The following is a 21,330-nucleotide window of genomic DNA, read 5'->3' on the forward strand; positions in this document are numbered from 1 at the left end:
TAAAACAGACTCATGGTTATGTTGTTAATCTTTTGGACTTTACTGTTTATTTATAGAGCTGGCCAGTTTGAGAGAAATGCTGCCTGAAGAGAGGGACAGGAGTGATTCCAGACCAATCTCTAAAGACGTTTTACAGGCCAGACAGCAGATCACTCAGGCCCACGAGAGCTTACAGGTCCATGGTCCAAATGCATTCTCGATTTCATTTAGTGTAAGAAAAGAAGTTTGCTCATGGTCTTTTTCTGGTTCTTCGTGGCTTTTAGCTTGCCAATGAGAAGCAGCAGGCAGAACGCAAGAAGTGGATGGAGGAGAAGTTGATTCTGATTGGTCAGGCTAAAGAAGCTGAGGAGAGGCGGAATCAGGACATGAGACGATTTGCTGATGATCGAGAACGGCATGTTCGGCAACAGGCTGAAATGGTAAAGAGAAGAGTGTGCTTTTAAAGTCAATGTCAGGCAGATGTGTTCTAAAGATAATGATTGTCTGTTAATGTTTGTCTATTAGGAGTCTCTGGCTGCACGTCTTAATGCCCGTGAGGAAGAGATGGAAAGGTGGAGAAAGGAGAGAGACACGCTTGTCTCTGCTCTGGAGGTTCAGCTGAAGAAACTCATCATGTCCAATGGAGAAAAAGACCAACAGATCAAGATGCTGCAGTCCAGTAACACTGCCCAAACACCAGAGGTCAGTGAAGAGTCCCTTGCAGCTCTCATAAGTTCCTGCTTTTTCTATCTTTTTATAAATCTGCAGTCAGTAAGATTTTTCTTTGCTAAATTAATATTTCATTTCACCAAAAATTGGAGCTGGGGGATTAGTAAAAAAAAAAAAAAACACAACCGAAAATCATAACCTAGTGTTTCCCAACCCTTTTCCTGGAGCCACGCAAACAGTGCATATTCTGGGTGTCTCCCTTATATGACCCATTCATTTCAGATTTTGGAGTCTTATCTAATGTTCTTTTGAGTTGATTCTAGTGTATTTTATTAGGAAGAAGTGGAAAATATATACTGTTGGTTTGCTTTCAGGGACTGGGTTCGGAAACCCTGCTATAACCAAAGTAATTCCCCCACATTGTTTATTTAGTTTTTTTGTAATCCTGTTAATACTTTTCCTTTAAAACATACTACGCTATGTGGATAACCTGAGCGATTGAGAGTTTTACAGACAGTGTATTGTTCATATGTTCGGCAATCTGACGCGACACATTTAGATTTTTTTTTATAGATTTTTTTTATAGCTCCCTTTTTAATTCTTTTTCCCATTTTTCTGTTTAATGGAGAGAGGTTTTTTCCAAAATATTATAAACATAATAGTTTTAATAACTCATTTCTAATAACTGATTTATTTTATCTTTGCCATGATGACAGTAAATAATATTCAACTAGATATTTTTTAGGACACTTCTATAAAGTGATATTTAAAGGCTTAACTAGGTTAATTAGGTTAACTAGGCAGGTCAGAATAATGAGGCAAGTTATTGTATAACGATGGTTTGTTTTGTAGACTATCTAAAAAAAATATAGCTTAAAGGGGATAATAATTTTGACCTTAAAATGAATTTTAAAAAAATTAAAACTGCTTTTATCCTTGCCGAAATAAAACAAATAAGACTTTCTCCAGAAAAAAAAATATTATCTGGAATACTGTGAAAATGTTCTTGCTCTGCTAAACATAATTTGGGAAATAATAAAAAATTGGGAAAAAAATATAAAAAGGGGGAATAATAATTCTGACTTCATCTGTATATGCAATAAAAAGTGCACGCGGGTCTCTCATACATCAGAAAATTGACACGCTGCATATAAATACTAACTCAAATTTAGTATTTGGGTAAGTTAATGCATATTAAAGTAAAATAAGTAATTCAATTAAAAATAAAGTAATCACTCAGTAGTTAAGTTCTCAGTAGTGGTTTTGATTTTAGGTTATATCGTCAAGCCTTACCAAAAAGGTATTTGATTTTAAAGTGGCAGCTTGTGTCTAATAAATTTTGTTATTTTGATTGATTCTATTTGTTGAAGAGTTATGAAAAAGGACAACCATTTTCTAATTAGATTAATTATGATAGGAAATGTTTGTTGATTATTAAGTCAGCATATTTGTTTGAGGATCTTGTTGTGTTGAATACTAATGAGTTGTAAAACTTCAGCTTTATTCAAGGAATAAATCATTCGTGAATTTTATCATATACACAATTTCATGAAATGTTTTTAATGTCATGTGCATTACAATTAAAATAACCTTTTTACAACCTGTATTTTATGTCTGCTATTAACTTGTCCATCCAACTAGTCAATTAGGTAAAATGACTCGACATAAAAGCATGGTTAATTCTGATATGCTGGAAATCAATTAGAAACCAAATTAGTGAGTGAGTCTTTATAAGTGAATTATTGTTTTACTCAATACTCTAGAGAAAACATTGTAATCCTACAGCATTTTTTGAACTATTTTTGTTTTCAAAACAGAAATAAAAGTAACATTCTTTCTAAAATGTCGCTCTCTCAGTATTAACTATCTCAGAGTGATGTCATCTAATTTCTTTTTTGCCTTTATATTTGGATTTAATAACTTAAATTATAATATTTGAAATGTAGTTATAATTATACATTCATTCCAATAGGCTTCATAACATAGTGAATGTTTTGAACTCGCAAGATTTGTGTTTGTTTGTTTGTTTAAGTCACCTATTACTAAATTATGCTAGCATTGTCAATACACTAGTTTTGATTTCAATGGATATTCCACACTCCTGCTACGAACTAGTTCACATTTGTTTACTGCTACAGTTTAATATCATTCAAATTATCAGAACATCAAAAAGCCATACAACTCTTTTGATGCCAAGCAAATCTAATAAAAATGACAGGTTATTTTTAGCATGACTAAAGCTCAATGAGGCCACTGAAAAAAACATTGCAATAAAACGGTGGCATAAGTAACCTATTTAACACTCAAGTTATCTGTATGTCTCAAGATTACATTTTATTCGGTATAGTTGCCCCAAAAATAGTAATAGTTCTTAAACATTTGAGTTTCTTTCATCATTTACTCTTCTTCGTTAATGTTTGAGTTCATAAATGTTTGACTGTTGAAGCTTTTGGCTATTGGTCATTCGTGTTGGGACAACATAAAGGAATTTGAGTTTTTTTAAAAATTTAAATTAATTGAAGATAAAAAATTAAGTTGTCCCCCCAATTAAAACTCCTGAATAGTGTTCATTAATTCATTCATTTTCTTTTCGGCTTAGTCCCTTTATTAATCAGGGGTTACCACAGCAGAATGAACAGCCAAATTTTCCACCATATGTTTTACATAGCGGAAGCCCTTCCAGCAGCAGCCCATCACTGGGAAACATCCATACACTCATTTACACTACTGACAATTTAGCTTACCCAATTCACTTATAGCACATGACTGTCTGGGAAACCGGAGCACCCGGAGGAAACCCACACGATCACGGGGAGAACATGCAAAGTCCACACAGAAACGCCAACTGACCCAGCTGAGGCTTGAACCAGTGACCTTCTTGCTATGAGATGATTTTGTTACCCACTGCGCCACCTTGATGCCCCAGAACAGTGTTATTTCAGCTCATTTTAAGAAGTTTGAACAAACAATAAACTGTTTTTTTGGAGTGTAAATGGTGAGCAAATTTCAGTTTTAGGGTGGACTATACCTTTAATGACAACAACAATTTTGTTATTGAAAATATGCATGAAATATGCAAAGTCAAACTAACAGCTACCTCGTTGTTTGCCCAATTGTTCTGTAATTCATTCTTGAATAAGTTTTCCCTTCTATAAAGTATTTTAACATTCTGTCTCTCTGTCAGGAGGTCAGTGAGGACAGCAGGACCGAGGCACTGCAGGCAGAGCTGGCTGTAAAAGAGGCTGAGATCCAGAAACTGAAGGAGCAGCTCAGCCTCAGTGCCACAAACAGCAGCATTCGCAGAAACTCTACTACACAGGTCAGACATACATGTGTCTTATTACTGCCAATTCATCTATTCCCTTTGATGTGTCATTAGAGTCTGTTCATCACAAATATAATCACTATCGACAGAGCATAAATGTAATTTGAAGTGGCTTTACTCTAAATTTTCTGTTTAAAAGACCGGCCTTGTCCTTTAAACCATTATTTCTATTTTATATAACTCATCTCAGATAAGGTAAGCTGAATCCTGGGTTTTCATAAACTAGAGGTTTAAGAAAGGAGCTTTTATATGGTTTCTATTGAATAATTCTTGTTTATAGAATATAAAGTGCGCGTTAGAACTTTGCAATACTTGCACTAGTGCATTAATATATCTCCACACTGTCTGATTTGTATTTATCTCAATATGCATTTGTGCCAGCTTGTGGTGATATGTCTCTGTTAGGCATAGCTGTGTAATTAAATTGAGCTGGTAATTAGATGTAGAGTAAGGAACATTGAATGATTGGCTGTGTCTTAATTGCTGTGCTAGACGATGGAAGTGGAGTTTTCTGATATGAAGCCTCTGAACAGCAGTACAATCAAGCACAAAAGCCGAACCAGAGGATCTGTCATCAGTCAGGTAAAACACGAGTACATTGTGACACTAATTGATACAAATTGACACATTCATCTCTTTTAGACTAAGTTTAAACAGATATTTAGTTGCAATTTGGCCAACTGGATCATAAGTAGAGCCTGGTGTTTTAATCCATTTCTTCAAATTGGCTTTTTTTTTTTACCACCAAGGCATTCCAGTCTAATGTATTTATAACTACATCTGAAATGTTTTGATTTTATCTACTTTTGACTATTTCCAGACCTAATTTATAACTGTATTATTTAGTGTTTTCTATTGTTTTCTCCGTGCAAAAACACATCTATAGCAGGTATAAACTAAGCCCTAAATTTAAACAGTCCATGTTGGTAACAATAAACACCACATGGAAAAAGTATCATCACTCATGATATTACAAACTAACAATTACACTTAATTAAATTAATTTTGATTAATATACAGTTGTCTGCTGTTCATTATAAATTAATGTTAGCTTTGACTTGAATAAATTTAATTAAAATGCTTGATATATATTTGTATATACATAAATATATGTAAACACTACTAATCAAATAAATTGAATATATAAGATGTCTTGTTTTCTATGGAAAAAATACTCTATTTAGCAAAAATGCACAAATGGCCCAAAGTGTAAGACAATATTTGATTTTCTTTTATGAAATACAACAGTTTTTAGTACTAAATTTCCTTAAGCAACTATTGAACCACAACATAATGCTGTAAAAGTAGCTTATTTCTTTTATTGTTTTACATAAACCATTAAATAGTGTTAATAATAATACTATTAAGATAAAGTTTTATTATATAGTCTCTTTTCAATGCTCAAGAACTCTTTCCAGTGAACAGTCAACAAGAAAACAATAGTAAAGTTAAATGTTATAATTAGGAGATAGAGCTGGTTGGTAAACCAAGAGGGCATTACAGTAAACAAAATGTGATGTAACAAATGCATGGATAATAGTTTCAGTAACTTAACACTGATGTAATGACAGAAAAATCAAGTACTCCCATATTTTTAACAGCACTTGGTGAGTACTAGTACAAGTGATCTCAGTTTTGTCCATGCTGAGTTTCAGATATTTTTAAAATTAATCCAATCTTTTATTTTGCTCACACAAGCAAATATTTTGTTAATTTGGGCAGGGAGAGCAGGTGTACAGATACAGACAGTATAAATGGATGTCATGATTAGCGTAATATTGATCATTTAGACCATGGCGTTGTAAAGTCTGACCAAGAGACATGTAAATTATGAATAATAATGTTCTGGGAATAGATCTCTGGGGGACACCTTGCTTCAGGGAGACAGTGGGTAATCGAAAGTCTATTATTGAAATTTAAAATAGTCTGTGAGAGAAATAGGAAGAAACAGTACCAGAGATATCCAAGTCGGAAATGTTAACGTCTGGAACCTTAAAAACGGCACATTTTTTCAAGTGATATATAATTCAGGCTAATTTTTGGCCATTTAACAGTCATTCCAACTGTTAAGCTGGTCTTGCTATTTTATTCTGTTTACATTTTAGTTATGAGAATCTTATTTGTCATTGTTAAATAAATGAATGGTCACTAATCAGTTGTACTTCACAGTTGCAGCAGCTCTCTGAGATTGTTTGTTTTTTTATTATTAAAAGCATCTTCTAAATAAATGCACATATTTCTCAGTCCATTGATAATAATACTGAAGTTGATATTAATGTTCATATGGCAGAACTCATCCGGTAGCGGTCCACTGGTGCTAGATTCATCAGAGATCTCCACGGAAACAGGCAGACGGTCTAGGTTTCCAAGGCCTGAGCTGGAGATTTCCTTCAGTCCTCTACAGCCCGATCGCTTCGCTCTCAAGCGTCAGGGTGAAGAATCTGCTGTCACTGTTAAAATCTCCAGACCCACACGCAAGAGGAAGAGCGGCGAGATGGACAAGGTGAGAAATTAATCGCATGAAGGGGGTTTAGAGCGGGGTTCACACAAATCAGAATTGAGTGCTGTGACTGGAATGGGCTTCAGTTATCTTGTACTTTAGCATTATGTCTAATCTTTGCTATTTCTTGGCCTCAAGAACTATTTGAAATTGCGTAGAATATTATTAAACCGTTTATATAGCAGATAAAACTGATATTTGACCTAAAAAATTAAGTCACTACTCTATATGCTTTTTGTCCTTTTTTTCATACAACAAAAAGTGAAGTTTTTGTTCAAGTGAAAGAGAGCGAGAAGTGACCAGCATTAAATTTTTTAAAAACGACAATAAAGATCCTGAATATTAGATCCTAATTTTTAGAGATCTGATGAGTAAAAAATGCTTTTTTGGCCCCAATACTAATCACTAAGATTTGGCTTGGGAGTACAGCTTGGCGCATCAATACATGTGACATGTTTGGTGAAAAACTAAACTATTTGTATTATTTAATGAATCCTGATTTAGGCAATTGTCTTTGTGCAAAACAATGTGTTTATATTACCATTAGCATGCCAGCTTTATTTTTATTTAATTTATTTAAATTTTTTAAGAAAAGTAACATAAATACAGTGGAGGAAATAAATATTGTACTAATTTTGTATTTTCTATTTGGATTTGAGTAATGTGATTGGCTGGGCTATTCTACAGCTTGATTTTAATGGTTTTTCTCTGAAACCATTTCAGTTTCATTTTGTATTTTGTCTTGCTGAAATGCCCACACTGGTTTCATCTTCATAATCCCAGTAAATGTAGATGTTGGACTAAAGCAGCTAATAATAATTTACCACAATGAAGGGCAGATGGTTGCTGAAGATCTACTAAGAGATTTTAGCTGCTGTCTGGTTCTTCACTTCCTTTTTACATCTTCCTTTATTCATGTGTTCAAAATTTTTTTCATGTGTCATTTCATTTTATTACGTATAACTTGATTTGTAAACTAATTAGATTTGTGTTCTTTTCATATTTAGATTTCTTTGATTCTAGTCAACATCTGGTGAAAAATTCAAGTCAACAGCACCTTTAAAAATATGTTTTCTGAGAAAAATGGTGACGTGTTGAATACTTTCTCCCACTGTATTTAATCAAACACTTTGTTCTCTGAAGTAGACACCTGTTATGCTCATCATTTACAGATTATTGCATTCATCTGTCAACATTCATTCTAAAAATCATCTGACAACCAGAGGTCTTGAGATATTTAACTCAGTACATAAACTATATAGATACATTTTGAGAGATTTATAGGCTTTGTTTCATATTAATTTTGAATGCACGTACAGTATTTTATCAGGGCACATTGGTGTAAACATAGATTTGTGAATGCATGTCAATTTGTTAATTGTGTCATGCACAAAGATAAGCTGTCAAAATCAGGAGCTTCATTAATAATGGATTATATTTTAAAATATCTGTATTCCGCAAGAGAGTTAATTTGCCATTACTTGTGTGAGCATGTTTTTAAGTTTCTCCTTAAAAAAAACAAAAGAAGAAAAGGTGATGAGGACGTAGAAGATCTTAATGAAGCTGTTTATTAAGCATAGCAGTCTCAAAGTGCACAGTAGTACCCTGGGTTCAGCGGAATCAGAATGAACCCTGAACATTCTTAAACTCAAACATTTTATATAGTTTTAATTTACAGCCTCTAGTTGGTAATGAAGTTGCTTCTTGGCTGTTGACACGGATGTTCTCTGTAATGCCGTTTCTACATTCTGTTGTATGAGATGGTTCTCTGTGTCCACATCCATCCCCATTCTAAAGTTTGTACCATTTGGTCATCTTAAACAATACAGTGACTACAAATTGTTGACACACTGTAAAAACTGCTTTACTTACTTAGATTTTTTGTCTTGTTTTCAGAAGTAATATGCTTCTATTAAGTGAGTTTTTCCTTAAAACAAGCAAAATAATGTGCCAGTGGGGTAAGAAAAGTAATCTTGTTTTTTCTTTTGACATAAGATTATTTTTCTTACCCCATTAGCACATTATTTTGCTTGTTTTAAGAAAAAACTCACTTTATTTTGGCATATTATTTCCTAAAACATGACAAAATGTTTTGCTCGTCTAAAAAAAACGTCTTGATTTTAAGAATTTTTAGAAATTTGGACTAGAAACAATACAAAAAATCTGAGTAAGAAAAGCAGTTTTTGCAGAGCATGTCTTCTCTATCATAATTCAGCTCTTTTGGGAAATGACCATCAACGCAACATTGTGAGTGGGGTCAAGCAGACTAATTTTCTTTCAAGAGCAACACTAAGGAGTATAAATGTGACAATTATATTTGTTATCTGAATTCTCAAAATCACTCCTTTAAGCTGATTTAAATATACACACCCATCTCTCTCTCTCTCTCTCTCTCTCTCTCTCTATATATATATATATATATATATATATATATATATATATATTAATATTATTATTGATATTCATCATAAAATCAGCGGTCCATCTGCTGCTGACTATGCACAGCTAGCAGCTCTATAAATTGTCCTAATTAGTCATTAACAAGGTTCTAATTTTCCTCACTTACACTTAACGATCAGTGTTCATTGTGCACAGCCAGCGAAATGAAAGTCCTATTAGGCAATTAGTTCTGTGTGTAAAAATATATTTCTGTGCTTGTGGTTGAGCGTGCCTCGATCTAACCTCATAAACGCTTGTTTTGGAATCAGTAACAATAACTATAGAATACACAGTAGGTTTATAGTTTGTTTTAGAAACCTGCTCATGGTAATTTAATTAAATTGTTCAGACAAAGGGATTACGATCACACAAATACAAATCAGACATAAATGCTGACTAAACAAAATTGTTAAACGTTTTATTAAATCACACTTTATAAGGGTGGCTGTGCACTTAAGAGTCTCTAGCCTGTGTAGGTCATGCCGTTCTCTCAAAACACCGCAGTGAAGATGTTATGCTGCTCACTGAAAGAATGCTTTCCACTCAGAATAAGTGCTCTCTTATTGTCAAAGAATTGTGTGCTCTTTCTCTCGCCGGTTGTCCCTGGCAACAGAGTCACGCTTTCACAAGGCTCTGAAACTGCTAATTGTTCGAGTTTTGTAATTGAATGGCACAAAACTATTTTTAATGCCATTTCTGTTCGCTTGAAGAGGAAAGGAGCCAGGAGCAGCGCTGTGAAAAAGAAAGCTTTCTCTGAGCCCAATCCACAGGTACATTTTCCGGATGAATGCTAAAACAGCAGCCCTTCCACCTTCAGGACTCCTAATAGTCTGGAACCAGACATTTACAGCCCAGACACTCAGGGTCATGTTAATTTCCTGGGGTTAACTTACATAGCTGAAGATTGGAAGTATAAACATTATCTAATTATCTTTTTTGGCCTCTCTGTATTTGTTTCTCTACAGCAAATCAATGTGGGCAATTCTGTGATGGAGGAATTCTATTAAAACTTAGGAAATAGGGCTGCACAATATATCGTTTCAGCATTGATATTACAGTGTGCACATCCATAATAGTCACAATACAGGATCTTAACCTCATGTCACTCCAAGCTCATATTGACCTTACTATTCATGTACGAGCAGACGCAGCCATTGGAGTCTTTTTGGCTCGAGACTTCTGATTGAATTGATTTTTAGACATTAAAATGGCTTTTTATGCTGCATAATGTTGCAAACTGATATTTTTTTAAATATTATTATTATTTTTATGTATCATGAACAAATTTGTTTGTAGAGCATATAATTTGACCTTGTTTTCAAGGTTGGCTGTGGACTACAATTTGACGACATTTATTATTCCAAGTCATTTCTCCTATAGGTAACTGAATCGCAAAACTTAGTTTACTTCCGCATTGCAGAATAATAAGGTCAATTCTGTTGGGATTCTAGCTGAAAACATTTTCTTTAAGCATAATAATCAATACGTATTTGGACCTTCTCTTTGAAATCAGTTTGTTTTTAGACATGTTTTCAGAGCCGTGATAATGTAATCTAATGCAAGGACAGAACTTTCTAGAAATTGTAGTTACCTTTAATGCACTTTCCCAGTCTTTCTGTGTAGAATTTTTCATCAGACATCACATATGCCAGATGTGATGTTAGCCTTTAGTTAAATATTGTGAATAAAATCCAGTTCAAAGATCAGTAAGAATGATTTTGAAAGATGTTCCTTATTCTCCACAATGCTTAGTTGCTGAATTTAAGATTGTTTGAACAGTAGTGAATTTAGACAGTAAAAGAGGTGTAACCTCTTAAATGAACATTAACTAAATAAAAGTAAAGGCCAAAATGAAATAAAGTTTTAAAAATCATTGCCACTTGGATAAATAAAAATGCAGAAGAGGTTAAGCTTTAGCCTCCATTTCTCCATTAAAAGTGGATGTAGCTTTGCATTCAGGTGCGACTCTGTGCTGAATAGATGGAACAGATTGAGTTCTACAATCCAGGCATTTACTGATGGGCCTGTTCTAGTTGAATATTCTTATAGTGAAGTTTGCAAATGGCTTTTTTCATGATGACGTGGGCCACAGACACTCTTACAACTGGGAATGAATCCAAGTTTTTATCATTCTGTTTATGTATGGAACATGTCTCAGTCCTAAAATCATAATAATTGACACAGATGACCACAGCAATATTTTGGTACACTTTGAATCTGCTATCTTTCACCAAAGTAGTATTACAATGACCAGCATCACATTATGGTTAGAAAATTATTATTGTTATTATATTTAAATAACTAAACCATCATTTAACCTAGTTTTATTTTGCTTTAAGTGTTTGAAAGGCTGCTTCAGGAGGCATGCTCTTCAAACATTCCCAGGCCCACTTATTTTAAGCTATGCTTATTAGTCGCCTTTGGGTCTGAGAGATCCAGTTTATAGAGTTAATAAAGAAGGCAAGATTTTGGTATGTGGCTAATTTAATTCTATTATGATACGTTTGGATTTAAGTTTCTTATAGACTTGTTCTTATTTGCTTATTAGGACGATTTGGCTACACAAATGATTAAAAACATGCCTCTGATTTTCTTGCACTATGCAAACAGCATAGAGACACTCTAAAACACATTTACGTAAACACTTTTCGGTTCCATACATGATGCACAGAATTCTTGTTAATACAATTCTTTACTCGGGGTGTTCACGGGTTCTTAAAAAGTATTAAAAGTTGATTATGAGAAAATGAAGGTCCGTTTTTACAAGTTCTTAAATTTAGTTCAAGTGGTGTCCAAAATGTTTAACTTCAAAAAAGCATAAATATATTTATTGTCCTCCTAATATTAACAACCGCATGCTTGATCCACATGTTGGGTTCAGGCGGGGCCACGTCCAGCCAAGCTCTTCCATTCGGATGAAGTCACTAATGCGGGAAGGTGATGTGATGCTCTCCACATGTAGCGAAACCATAGAGCGAAACAGGTGGAAAAATAGGAAAATGTAAGTTTGCATTCTTCTAGTTGGAGAGACGAGTTTAAACAGTGGCTGAAGCCTGTCGCTAAAAACAACAGCATAATTTATTCTTTCAAGCTCTGTTTCTTCCGAGCTTATCTGAGTTCTGTTGCATGGTTGCGCTCAATTGATTTATTTAATTACAACTGTTTATTAACAATTGTTTATTAAGTGAAAGGTTTGTAGAACTTGAAGAGGCGATGAGGTCTTAAAATATTCTGAGAAGGTCTTTTAAAAAGTTTTAAAAAGGTATTTAAATTACTTTTAGGATTCCTGCATATACCCTGTCACTGATTTTTTTTTTTTTCTGAAGCTGATGCAGTAGGAGCCTTTTTTTTTTTTAGTATTTTTAGCATCTAAACTCGCATAACCAATCCAGACTTCTTTGAACAAAGTGCACATAACGTGTAAAAGTGCAGAAACATAACCCTTTGCAGCTACCGGTAGATGTATTAGCAGTAAATTTATGTGACATTTTTATCCAGACCATTTGATTAGAGTTCCTGATGGTGGAAATGCAGCTTAGGAGTTATTATCCCATTAAGCCTTTTATGCATCAAAGAAATAACAACCTTTCTATTAAGGTGGGTGTTGAAATAGAGGGGGTTTTGCTGTATAGTTTTTAAAGATCCATTATAGTGATACTACCATCTGTGCCCTCAGCAGTAGAGCATTCGTTTCTACGTGATGCATAAAAGGCAAAGGCTTTGGAGGATGATGCTCTATAAAACTTAAAAAAGACCCATAATTCATCACTCACTAACAAAATGACTTTTCACATGCAATTAACTGAAATCATTGTGTGACAAGTTCACCCTCAACACTTCTGAATTGTTGTAATTACACCTTCCCATTTCATGGCATGAAAACACCAGCACCTGACTTCAGAACAAGCCGTCAGTCTTGATTTCGCACACATCTCCCTCGGATGCGATTGAACGGTGAACGACTTGGCAGGTTCCTTGGAGTCAAAGAATTAGTCTGCTTTTAATGCGAGCCTGCAAGTCAGAGAGGGGCAAAAGTAGCTCACCTCCCGATGCTGGAAACAGCAGGTGACAGGTGTGACAGACAGAGATCCGCCCCTGTCCACCCCGTTTAGACTGCCGGGTGTTACGAGCATGGCATTGGCTGTCACACGCAATGTCACAGATGCGATCTTGTTGTCTAGAGGGAAAGATAACGACAGAAAGGGGGTGGTGGAGGGAAAACGGAGACAGGTCGGAGAGGGAAAAAAAAGCGGCTGAAACTGATGAGTCACTGAAGAGCGACTAAAAATGCTTTCAGACTAAATCATTCATTTATTCTGCAGATTTAATTATTTTTTCATGTATTAGTTGTTTGTGTGTGTGTGAAAGAGACTGAGAGGGATAGGGCAGATGCTGTGTTGTCTTGTTAAAGATGCTTTAATGCACTGCACACTCTTGGCACTACATCTGTCAACTAATCCCCAGGGGTTTGTGCTCTTTTGAGTGTCACAAATTTCCCCGCCACTCTCTTTAGCCGACCTGAAACCAATTTGTGTTAAGTCAATAAGGATTATAAAGGTTTAAATTAGGGAGTCACCATGTATGTTTTCCACATGCATTTAGTATAAAGGTATGTTTACGTGGATATTTATTGTTTCAGTCAGACTGAAATCATTCTCAATGTAGTGTTTATATGCCCCCAGCGTAAAATCCGATTCATCTTTGACATGGTTTAAAATTGCATGATAGCCTGTATATTTAATTATTTGCAGATTTTTTTCCCATGCTTATTAAGCATAAAAACACCTGTTCCCAGTTGACACATCAAAACAATGCATCTGTGTCTAAGTAAAAGACTGCTGGAACTGCATTCTCCAGAACTGCTTCACAGAACATGAGTTGAATTACCATTTTTTAAATGGTAACAGCATATTTGATTATCTTTTCTGCTGGAGATAATCTCCTAAAAAACTTTTGTCCTAAAATATACCTTACAATAGAGCAGAAATAATGTTACCTTACAGAAGAGCAGATAATTTTGGCGGTTCTAAAACCTTGACTTGACCAAATAATTAGGGATCATATAAATGTAAATGCAGGTGATGTTTGATTGCCTGTTGATCTGACCACAAGTAGAGGATTCATCAACCACTAGAACTGGGTAGTTTGTTTTTAAACCACCCCACCATTGATCATCATAACAATCATCACATCTTATCTGACCAATCACAGCCAAGCATTAAATTCAACGAAGGCCTGTTTTACTGTCTGCGAAGTGTGAGCTGGACATATTACCTTTCGTGCCCATGTTAAGAACAAAAATGTTTTGTTTAGGTTATTTTACAGTGCTCAGCATTTACAAGCACCCCCTACCCCCCCCCAACCCCCCCCCCCCCCCCCCCACACACACAAATCTATCTTTTAAATACCTACTTCTAATGGGAAGCTATACAATATTATATTTTTGCATATACATTAGTGATTAGTGATCCAAAAACTAGTACACCAAAATTTGTTATTAAAATATTAAAACATTTTTTAATAAGAGGAAAAATTTAAAAAAGTAAAAATAAATAAAAAAACATGTAATTTTGTAGATTGTAATTTTTTTTGCAACATTTTGCTTGAATTTAATTGTATTATCTTTTAATTTCTAAATAAGGTTGGTGACTACAATATTATCTTGATAAATAGATCTGTTTAATAAATCTGTTTTGTTTAAATGCACCTAAATACACAGCCTAAAATCACTGAAAAATGGATAAAAATACTAATTTTCAAAACGGGGTGTGCTCATTTATGGTGAGCACTGTAGGAACCTTTCACCTGCAGTGATTTGAGCATAAACATGTTTCAATATTCATATTTACGACCACGCTAACTTTCAAAAGTTCAGTCAAAATATTACAATTTCAAGTGTCTTTAGTGTCACATCATCATTCATACTTAATTCTAACTATTCTTATTTGCTTATTCATTTGAAAATTAGATTTTACACTAGTGAAATTTGTCATTCTTTTTAATGGCCTATATCCAATACCTGTTTTATAAAATGAAACAATAGGCTTCATTACAAGAAAGATATCATCCTGTTAGCTACAAATGACTTGTTTTGAGTCATAGTTGGGTTACACACCAGAAACATTGCTGAAAAGTGTGAAAGCACAACAAAAGCCTGCTGTTATAGGTGTTGCTTTGGCTCACGCTTCGCAGACATAAAACATGCAAAATAGGTCTAAAGGAAACCAATTCACTTGTTTACTCTTGTGCTTTGCTATTCCTTAGGATGCGGTGGAAGGTGAAAACATCAGAAATACAAGGTGCAGATTGACTCCTCACCTAACACCTCATCGGGAAGAGGTGAGTGACCACATTCATATTGAAGCACTACACTACCTGACTAAAGTCTTGTAATCGATCTCAGTTGTGAAAGCAACAAATAATAACTTGACTTCTAGTTGATCATTTGGAAAAGTGGCAGAAGGTAGATTTTTCAGATGAATCTTCTGTTGAACTGCATCTTAATCATCACAAGTACGGCTGAAAACCTATTGGAACCAAGGTGATCCAAGATTGTCATAGAAATCAGTCAAGTTTGGTGAAGGAAAAACCATAGTTTGGAGTTACATTCAGTATGAGGGTGTGTGAGAGATCTACTGAGTGGATCTCAACATCCAACCTGAGGTATCAAGACATTTGTGCTGCCCATTACATTACAAACCACAGGAGAGAGCAAATTCTTCAGCAGGATAGCACTCCTCATACTTCAGCCTCCACATCAAAGTTCCTAATAGTAAAGAAGGTCAAGGTGGTCCAGGATTAGCCAACCCAGTTACCAAATATGAGCATTATTGAGCATGTCTGGTGTAAGATGGAGGAGGCATTGAAGATAATTGCAAATTATCTTGTTGAACTCTGGAAGTCCTGCAAGAACGCTTTCTTTGCCATTCCAGATGACTTTATTCATATGTTATTTGAGTCATTGCATTTATGTATGAATAATAATAATAACAATTCCTTACATTTATATAGCGCTTTTCTGGGCACTCAAAGCACTTTTCACGTAGGGGGGAATCTCATCATCCACCACCAGTGTGCAGCATCCACCTGGATGATGCGACGGTAGCCATTTTGCGCCAGACCACACACCAGCTAATTGTTGGAGAGGAGACAGAGTGATGAAACCAATTATGATATGGGAAGGGTTAGGAGGCCATGATGGACAATCCTGGGATTTTTAACGACCACAGAGAGCCAGGACCTCGGTTTAACGTCTCATCTGAAAGACTGCGCTCACTGAGCAGTATAGAGTCCCCATCACTATACTGAGACATTAGGACCCACACAGACCGCAGGTTGGGTGCCCCCTTCTGGCCTCACTAACACCACTTCCGGCAACAACCTAGCTTTTCCATGTGGTCTCCTATCCTGGAGCGCAGCCCTGCTTAGCTTCAGTGGGCGACCATGTGAGAGTTGCAAAGAGCTAGCTGCAGGCAATACAGTCCAATGCACTCCAAGCTTATGGGAGTCATACATGGTATGAATTATTTTTCCACTGTCCCATGACTTTATATTCTATACTGTACATTATTTCTGTTAAGTGACAAGACTTTTGTCAAAGCAAAGTCAGACCTTACTGTCCTAATTAAATAATTAAAAAAATCAAGGCATGATCATAATTTATTTTAGTAAAACAAGCATAATCTAGAGGCCTTTGCCTTTCATATCAACTGGAAGTCAAATTATTATTTGTTGTTCCTAAAACTTGGATAGGCGACAAGACTTTTGTCAGGTAGTGTATGTGTGAAGTACTAAAGTGTGTAAAGTATTCAATCTAATGACCAATGAATTTGAGATTCTTGCTTGAAAAGGTGTCAGATATAATGTTTTAAAATGGAAGAAATTGTGTATATATAAATGGTGAGGCACTGATCATAACTGTTGACAATTAGAGAGGAGTTATATACACATATATATGCACTATAACAAAATGTTCTAGTTATTGTGATAATGATATCAATGAAAATAATTCACATGTATCCACTAAGAGACAAAAATCCGGTATCTTTAGTGGAAGCTATTATTTTTCCTTGTTTTTTTTTTTTGTTTTTTTTTACACAAAAAAAGAATGCTAGAAAGCAAAACAGAAACATTTAAAAAGACAGACAAATAAATTAAGAAAAATATGATGACAAAAGGATAGCTGTAATATATGGATTATCTGTTTTATGTATATTTATCTGTTATATGTGCATTTATTATTCAATGCTTACTGACCTAGTCTTTATTACATGATTTCATTATTCTGGGATATGCGCTTGGTCACAAAAAAAGTTATTTCAAATGCTTTTTAGAGTGAAAGTGAATGTCATGAGTTTGTAAATCAGCTCATACATGCATCAATCTGTATCTTAAGCATGCTTCTGTAGCACATTTACTCATTGCTTTCACTGATTTTACTATAAGTTTTAGCATCATTATTATGAGACTAATTTTTATTGTGGGAAGAGTGTTTTATACCCATCACGGTTTATAATTTCCAATTTTGTATTATTTTTGGCTTGGGCAGGTAGTGATTTAAGATAGGTAGATGGGTGTAATTTTTACATAGAAAGCAAAAACACAATGAAGTATGATGCTCAATCTGCTCACTTTTTTGACTTTGTGGGAATAATATTCAGGTTATCACTTAAAAATGAGCTTTAATGAAAATTGTTCAAAACACAAAAGGTTTATCTCTGTCTTTATGGTTGAGAACATTGTGTTATCGGGGAATGCGAAATGAAGGTCAATATTTGTTCATATAAATAGAGAATATCTTGTGTTTTCCTTGGGTGCTCCATCTCTGGCCTCTGTTAATGCTTCATTTACACTCTTGGTAAAAAAAAAAAAATGCAAATTTGAATGCAAGTCTGGAACATTTATTGGCCAAATTAAAATAATAAAGCAGCAAAAACTTTCTGATTCTGGTTTTTGAGCATACATTTCAATGCATTTTCAATCTGGTTAATCAATGCATTTCATCAAGAGAAATTGCCTCACCATCATTGCATCACATGAGACTGTGATTGGGAGAGCTGTTAATCCCGATCATAGCTGTGCTGAGTGATTACAGCAAGTGATGAACTCTGTTCTCCGTCCTCTCAGTCCCCAAATTCCCAGGAGTCAAACCAAAGAGGGAAAAAAGACAAAACGCTCCAGAAGATTGGAGATTTTCTTCAGAGCTCTCCCACCTTTCTTGGGAGTAAAGGTCAGGATGACACATATTACACCATTATTACTCACTCTCTCTCAAGACTTCATCATACTCAGGCATCATATTTGTCAATCACATTCTTTCTGTCACAGCGAAGAGGATCATGGGATTGATGAGTGGAAAATCCCCTGATGGTGGGTCGACTCCTTCTCTAAAACTAAAATCCAAACGTGATAAACGGAAATATGACAGACCCGATATCTCCTCACCAATGGACATACCGGCTCATCGGGTAATGGCAAGCAGTGGTAAACTCTAACTATAAGTTTGGGGTCTTTAAGAATTTATTATTATTATTAGGGTTGCACTATATTGGAAAAATCTAGCAATGTGAATTTTTTTTTTCGGGCAATTATATATTGCGATATGAATACAATTTAACCATATGACTTCATATCTTGATTTGGAAGGAATTTATAATGATTGATGATTCTGCAGTGGGAGTTCATCTCCATAAAATCTAATAAACAGGCTATAAAATTGTTTAAATAAATTCAAATAAAATAAATCTACACAATTTTCATTGTTGTCTGTGCTACTCACAATGCATTTCTCTATATGCATGTATTGTGAGTATTTTCATTCATAACAATCTATAAACACAATCAAGAAAAAGATACAATTGTAAGTGTTTTATTATTTTCTGAGTCTAATAGTATTCAAGTACTGCAACTGAATTATAAAAATGATCGTAGTTAAGGTCACAAATAGTGCAATTTCTGAATGTTTTTAAAATCATTACACAATCACATGCATCAAAAACATGTGCAAATGATGAATTATAATACAAACTCAACATTGCCTATGCTACGATGCCACTATTGCAATTCATCACATTGCGATATTGATGCTGAAACGATATATTGTGCAGCCCTAATTATTATTATTATTATTATAAAGATTTTTTAATTATTCTGAAATGTATTCATTTCAGTATTTTTTGTGATGAATTTGAATTTTTGCATCATTAATCAGTCTTCAGTTTCACATGATCCTGCAAAAATCATTCTCATATGCTAATTTTATTATCAAAATTAAAAAAAAAAAAGTTGTGCTGCTTAGTATTATGGTAGAAATTGTGACTATTAGGTTTTCTTTGATAAATAAAAAGCTTAGAATAAAATTATTTATTTGTCATCTTAATCATAAAGCTATATTTTTTTCCTACTGACCACAGACTAAATTTGAACAAAATTGTGCTTTAAAATACTATAAAATGTACACTGAATTTCAGTCTGAAATGACATGCTGACATTTGACTTCCTTGTAGATTATTGGCCGAAATCCAGAGGACAAAGAGAGTGGAAACCTTATCAAGAAACGTCTTCGTACAAGAATGGCCAAATGAGCCAGAAGGAATTTTTTGTTTCATTATATATTTTATATATTTTTAATCAAACCAGTGTTTATAATCTTTAGGGTTTGTCTTTTAATCAATGCACTTTTCATACACTATTGTCTATTTTTTTATTAGCTAAATTCTTTTTTTTTTTTGTACTTTTTTTTTTTATCATATATGGCACATAATATATTATCCTAGAACACTAGTGCTGCTTTTAACAGCGATGATAGACAGTTTTCATAAGCTCATATATGGAAGACTGAACCCATTTGTGCTGCTAGATTTAGAATAGACGTTCAGAAATCACTACCGCACATCTCTGATGTCTTTTCTGTATATTTAAACTACGGTTATCTGTTTACTTTAATCCTTTATGCATATGAATTCAAAACTGTTGTTTCTTTCTAACCACTTTCTGCTTTTCAAGATATAAAACTGTTCACACACAAAAATATAGCACAAAGTTAAAGTTTATGGGGTTGTGTGTTGTTGTTTTTTCCACTTGTCAACGTTCTTTTGTTTCTGTTTATCACCTTGTCACCAACCATTAATATGTGCCACTCACATGATAAAGACTCTCCATTACCACGTCAGTAAAACTGTGCGCCAGATGCCTAATGACACCCAAAGGACTATTCGTTTGAATTACTGAACAAATGCTTATGTAACAGACGGGTAATTGAATTTGCCGATCGCAGCACGCAGCCCGGTGCCCTTATCTAAGATGGCATAAAAGGAAAAAGGGGAAGGGTGAGGGACTTGAAACAGGTCTATCTCTTTGTTGGCACTGAATGGCAGGATGTGAACAGGGTGGATGCTTGCGATGATGAATCACGGGTTTGATGGTGTGTGGGAGCATGTGGGGAAGACAAAATGGAGGAGCGAAAACCTACTGTGCGAGGAATTAGGAAGAAATAAAACATACTGTAAGATCCATGTGCGGTCCTGCTTCCGCCACTTGTTTACTTCTGATTTGTCATTGCAAAAATTAGGAATGAGGTCTAAAAAATTGTTGTATTTTGTTTGCACTTAAAAGGTCCATTTCTAGGTAGGTGTTCTAATAGGTGTTGGTTTGAGTAAAATGTTAATGTTTGTTTTATTTTATAGAGATGTGACTATATTTCTCCCAATTTTTAAATAAAATTGTTGTAATTTTGGTTATTTATTTTATTTTCAGAAAGTGACAGTTGGTCAGAATAATTGTCAATTATTGATTTCATATTGAGCACAATGATCTTGTGTTGTTTAAAAATGAATATGAACTGACATGTAATATATAAACTTTTATATAAATATAAAAAGCTGAAAACATGGCACTTTTATTAACCATAACGTCTTCTAAATCAGTGTTTTTCAACCACGTTGCTGGAGGACCACCAGCTCTGCAAATTTTCCATGTCATCTCATCTTAACCAAACACACCTGATTCAGATCATCGACTCGTTAGCAGAGACTGAAAGATCTATAATAGGTGTGACAGACAAAAGAGACATCAAAAACATTCAGTGCTGGTGTCCTCCAGGAATGTGGTCGAGAATCACTGCTCTAAATGACAATATTGTCATTTTCCTTTTGAACTGAATGTGATCTATAGTTTACAAACTAATTTTTTACAAACAAAATTTAGGTTTTAATAAAATATGTCATACAACTATCAATTGTAAATCTAGAGAAACTGAGAATTTAAGTAGTTTTTCTATTTGAATGTGTATGTACAGTATACACTTACTGGTCACTTTATTAGGTACACCTTACTAGTACCGAGTTGGGTCCCCTTTTGCATTCAGAACTGCCTTAATTTTCCGTATTAAGCAGAGATTTTGGTCCATATTGACATGATA

At 34.5% G+C, this 21,330-nt stretch overlaps 1 protein-coding gene across 2 annotated transcripts in view; it reads left to right on the forward strand.

The window, feature by feature from the left end:
- Positions 1-19,963, forward strand: part of kif20ba (kinesin family member 20Ba) — a 38,957-nt gene extending 18,994 nt beyond the window's left edge. Inside the window, exons 25-35 of one of the 2 annotated variants that reach the window (XM_087290449.1) lie at positions 57-175; positions 264-419; positions 505-681; positions 3,833-3,967; positions 4,466-4,555; positions 6,264-6,476; positions 9,623-9,682; positions 15,177-15,251; positions 18,039-18,141; positions 18,240-18,379; positions 19,418-19,963. In XM_087290449.1, coding sequence (XP_087146575.1) covers positions 57-175; positions 264-419; positions 505-681; positions 3,833-3,967; positions 4,466-4,555; positions 6,264-6,476; positions 9,623-9,682; positions 15,177-15,251; positions 18,039-18,141; positions 18,240-18,379; positions 19,418-19,495 — 1,346 coding nt within the window. In that variant the 3' untranslated portion in view covers positions 19,496-19,963. The remainder of the gene's footprint in view (positions 1-56; positions 176-263; positions 420-504; positions 682-3,832; positions 3,968-4,465; positions 4,556-6,263; positions 6,477-9,622; positions 9,683-15,176; positions 15,252-18,038; positions 18,142-18,239; positions 18,380-19,417) is intronic. The other variant, XM_087290450.1, reaches the window with a different exon arrangement.
- Positions 19,964-21,330: the final 1,367 nt, after the last annotated feature.

The sequence above is a fragment of the Danio rerio genome, chromosome 17, assembly GCF_052040795.2.
Source record: "Danio rerio strain M-AB ecotype USA chromosome 17, GRCz13ab, whole genome shotgun sequence".
NCBI lineage: Eukaryota > Metazoa > Chordata > Actinopteri > Cypriniformes > Danionidae > Danio > Danio rerio.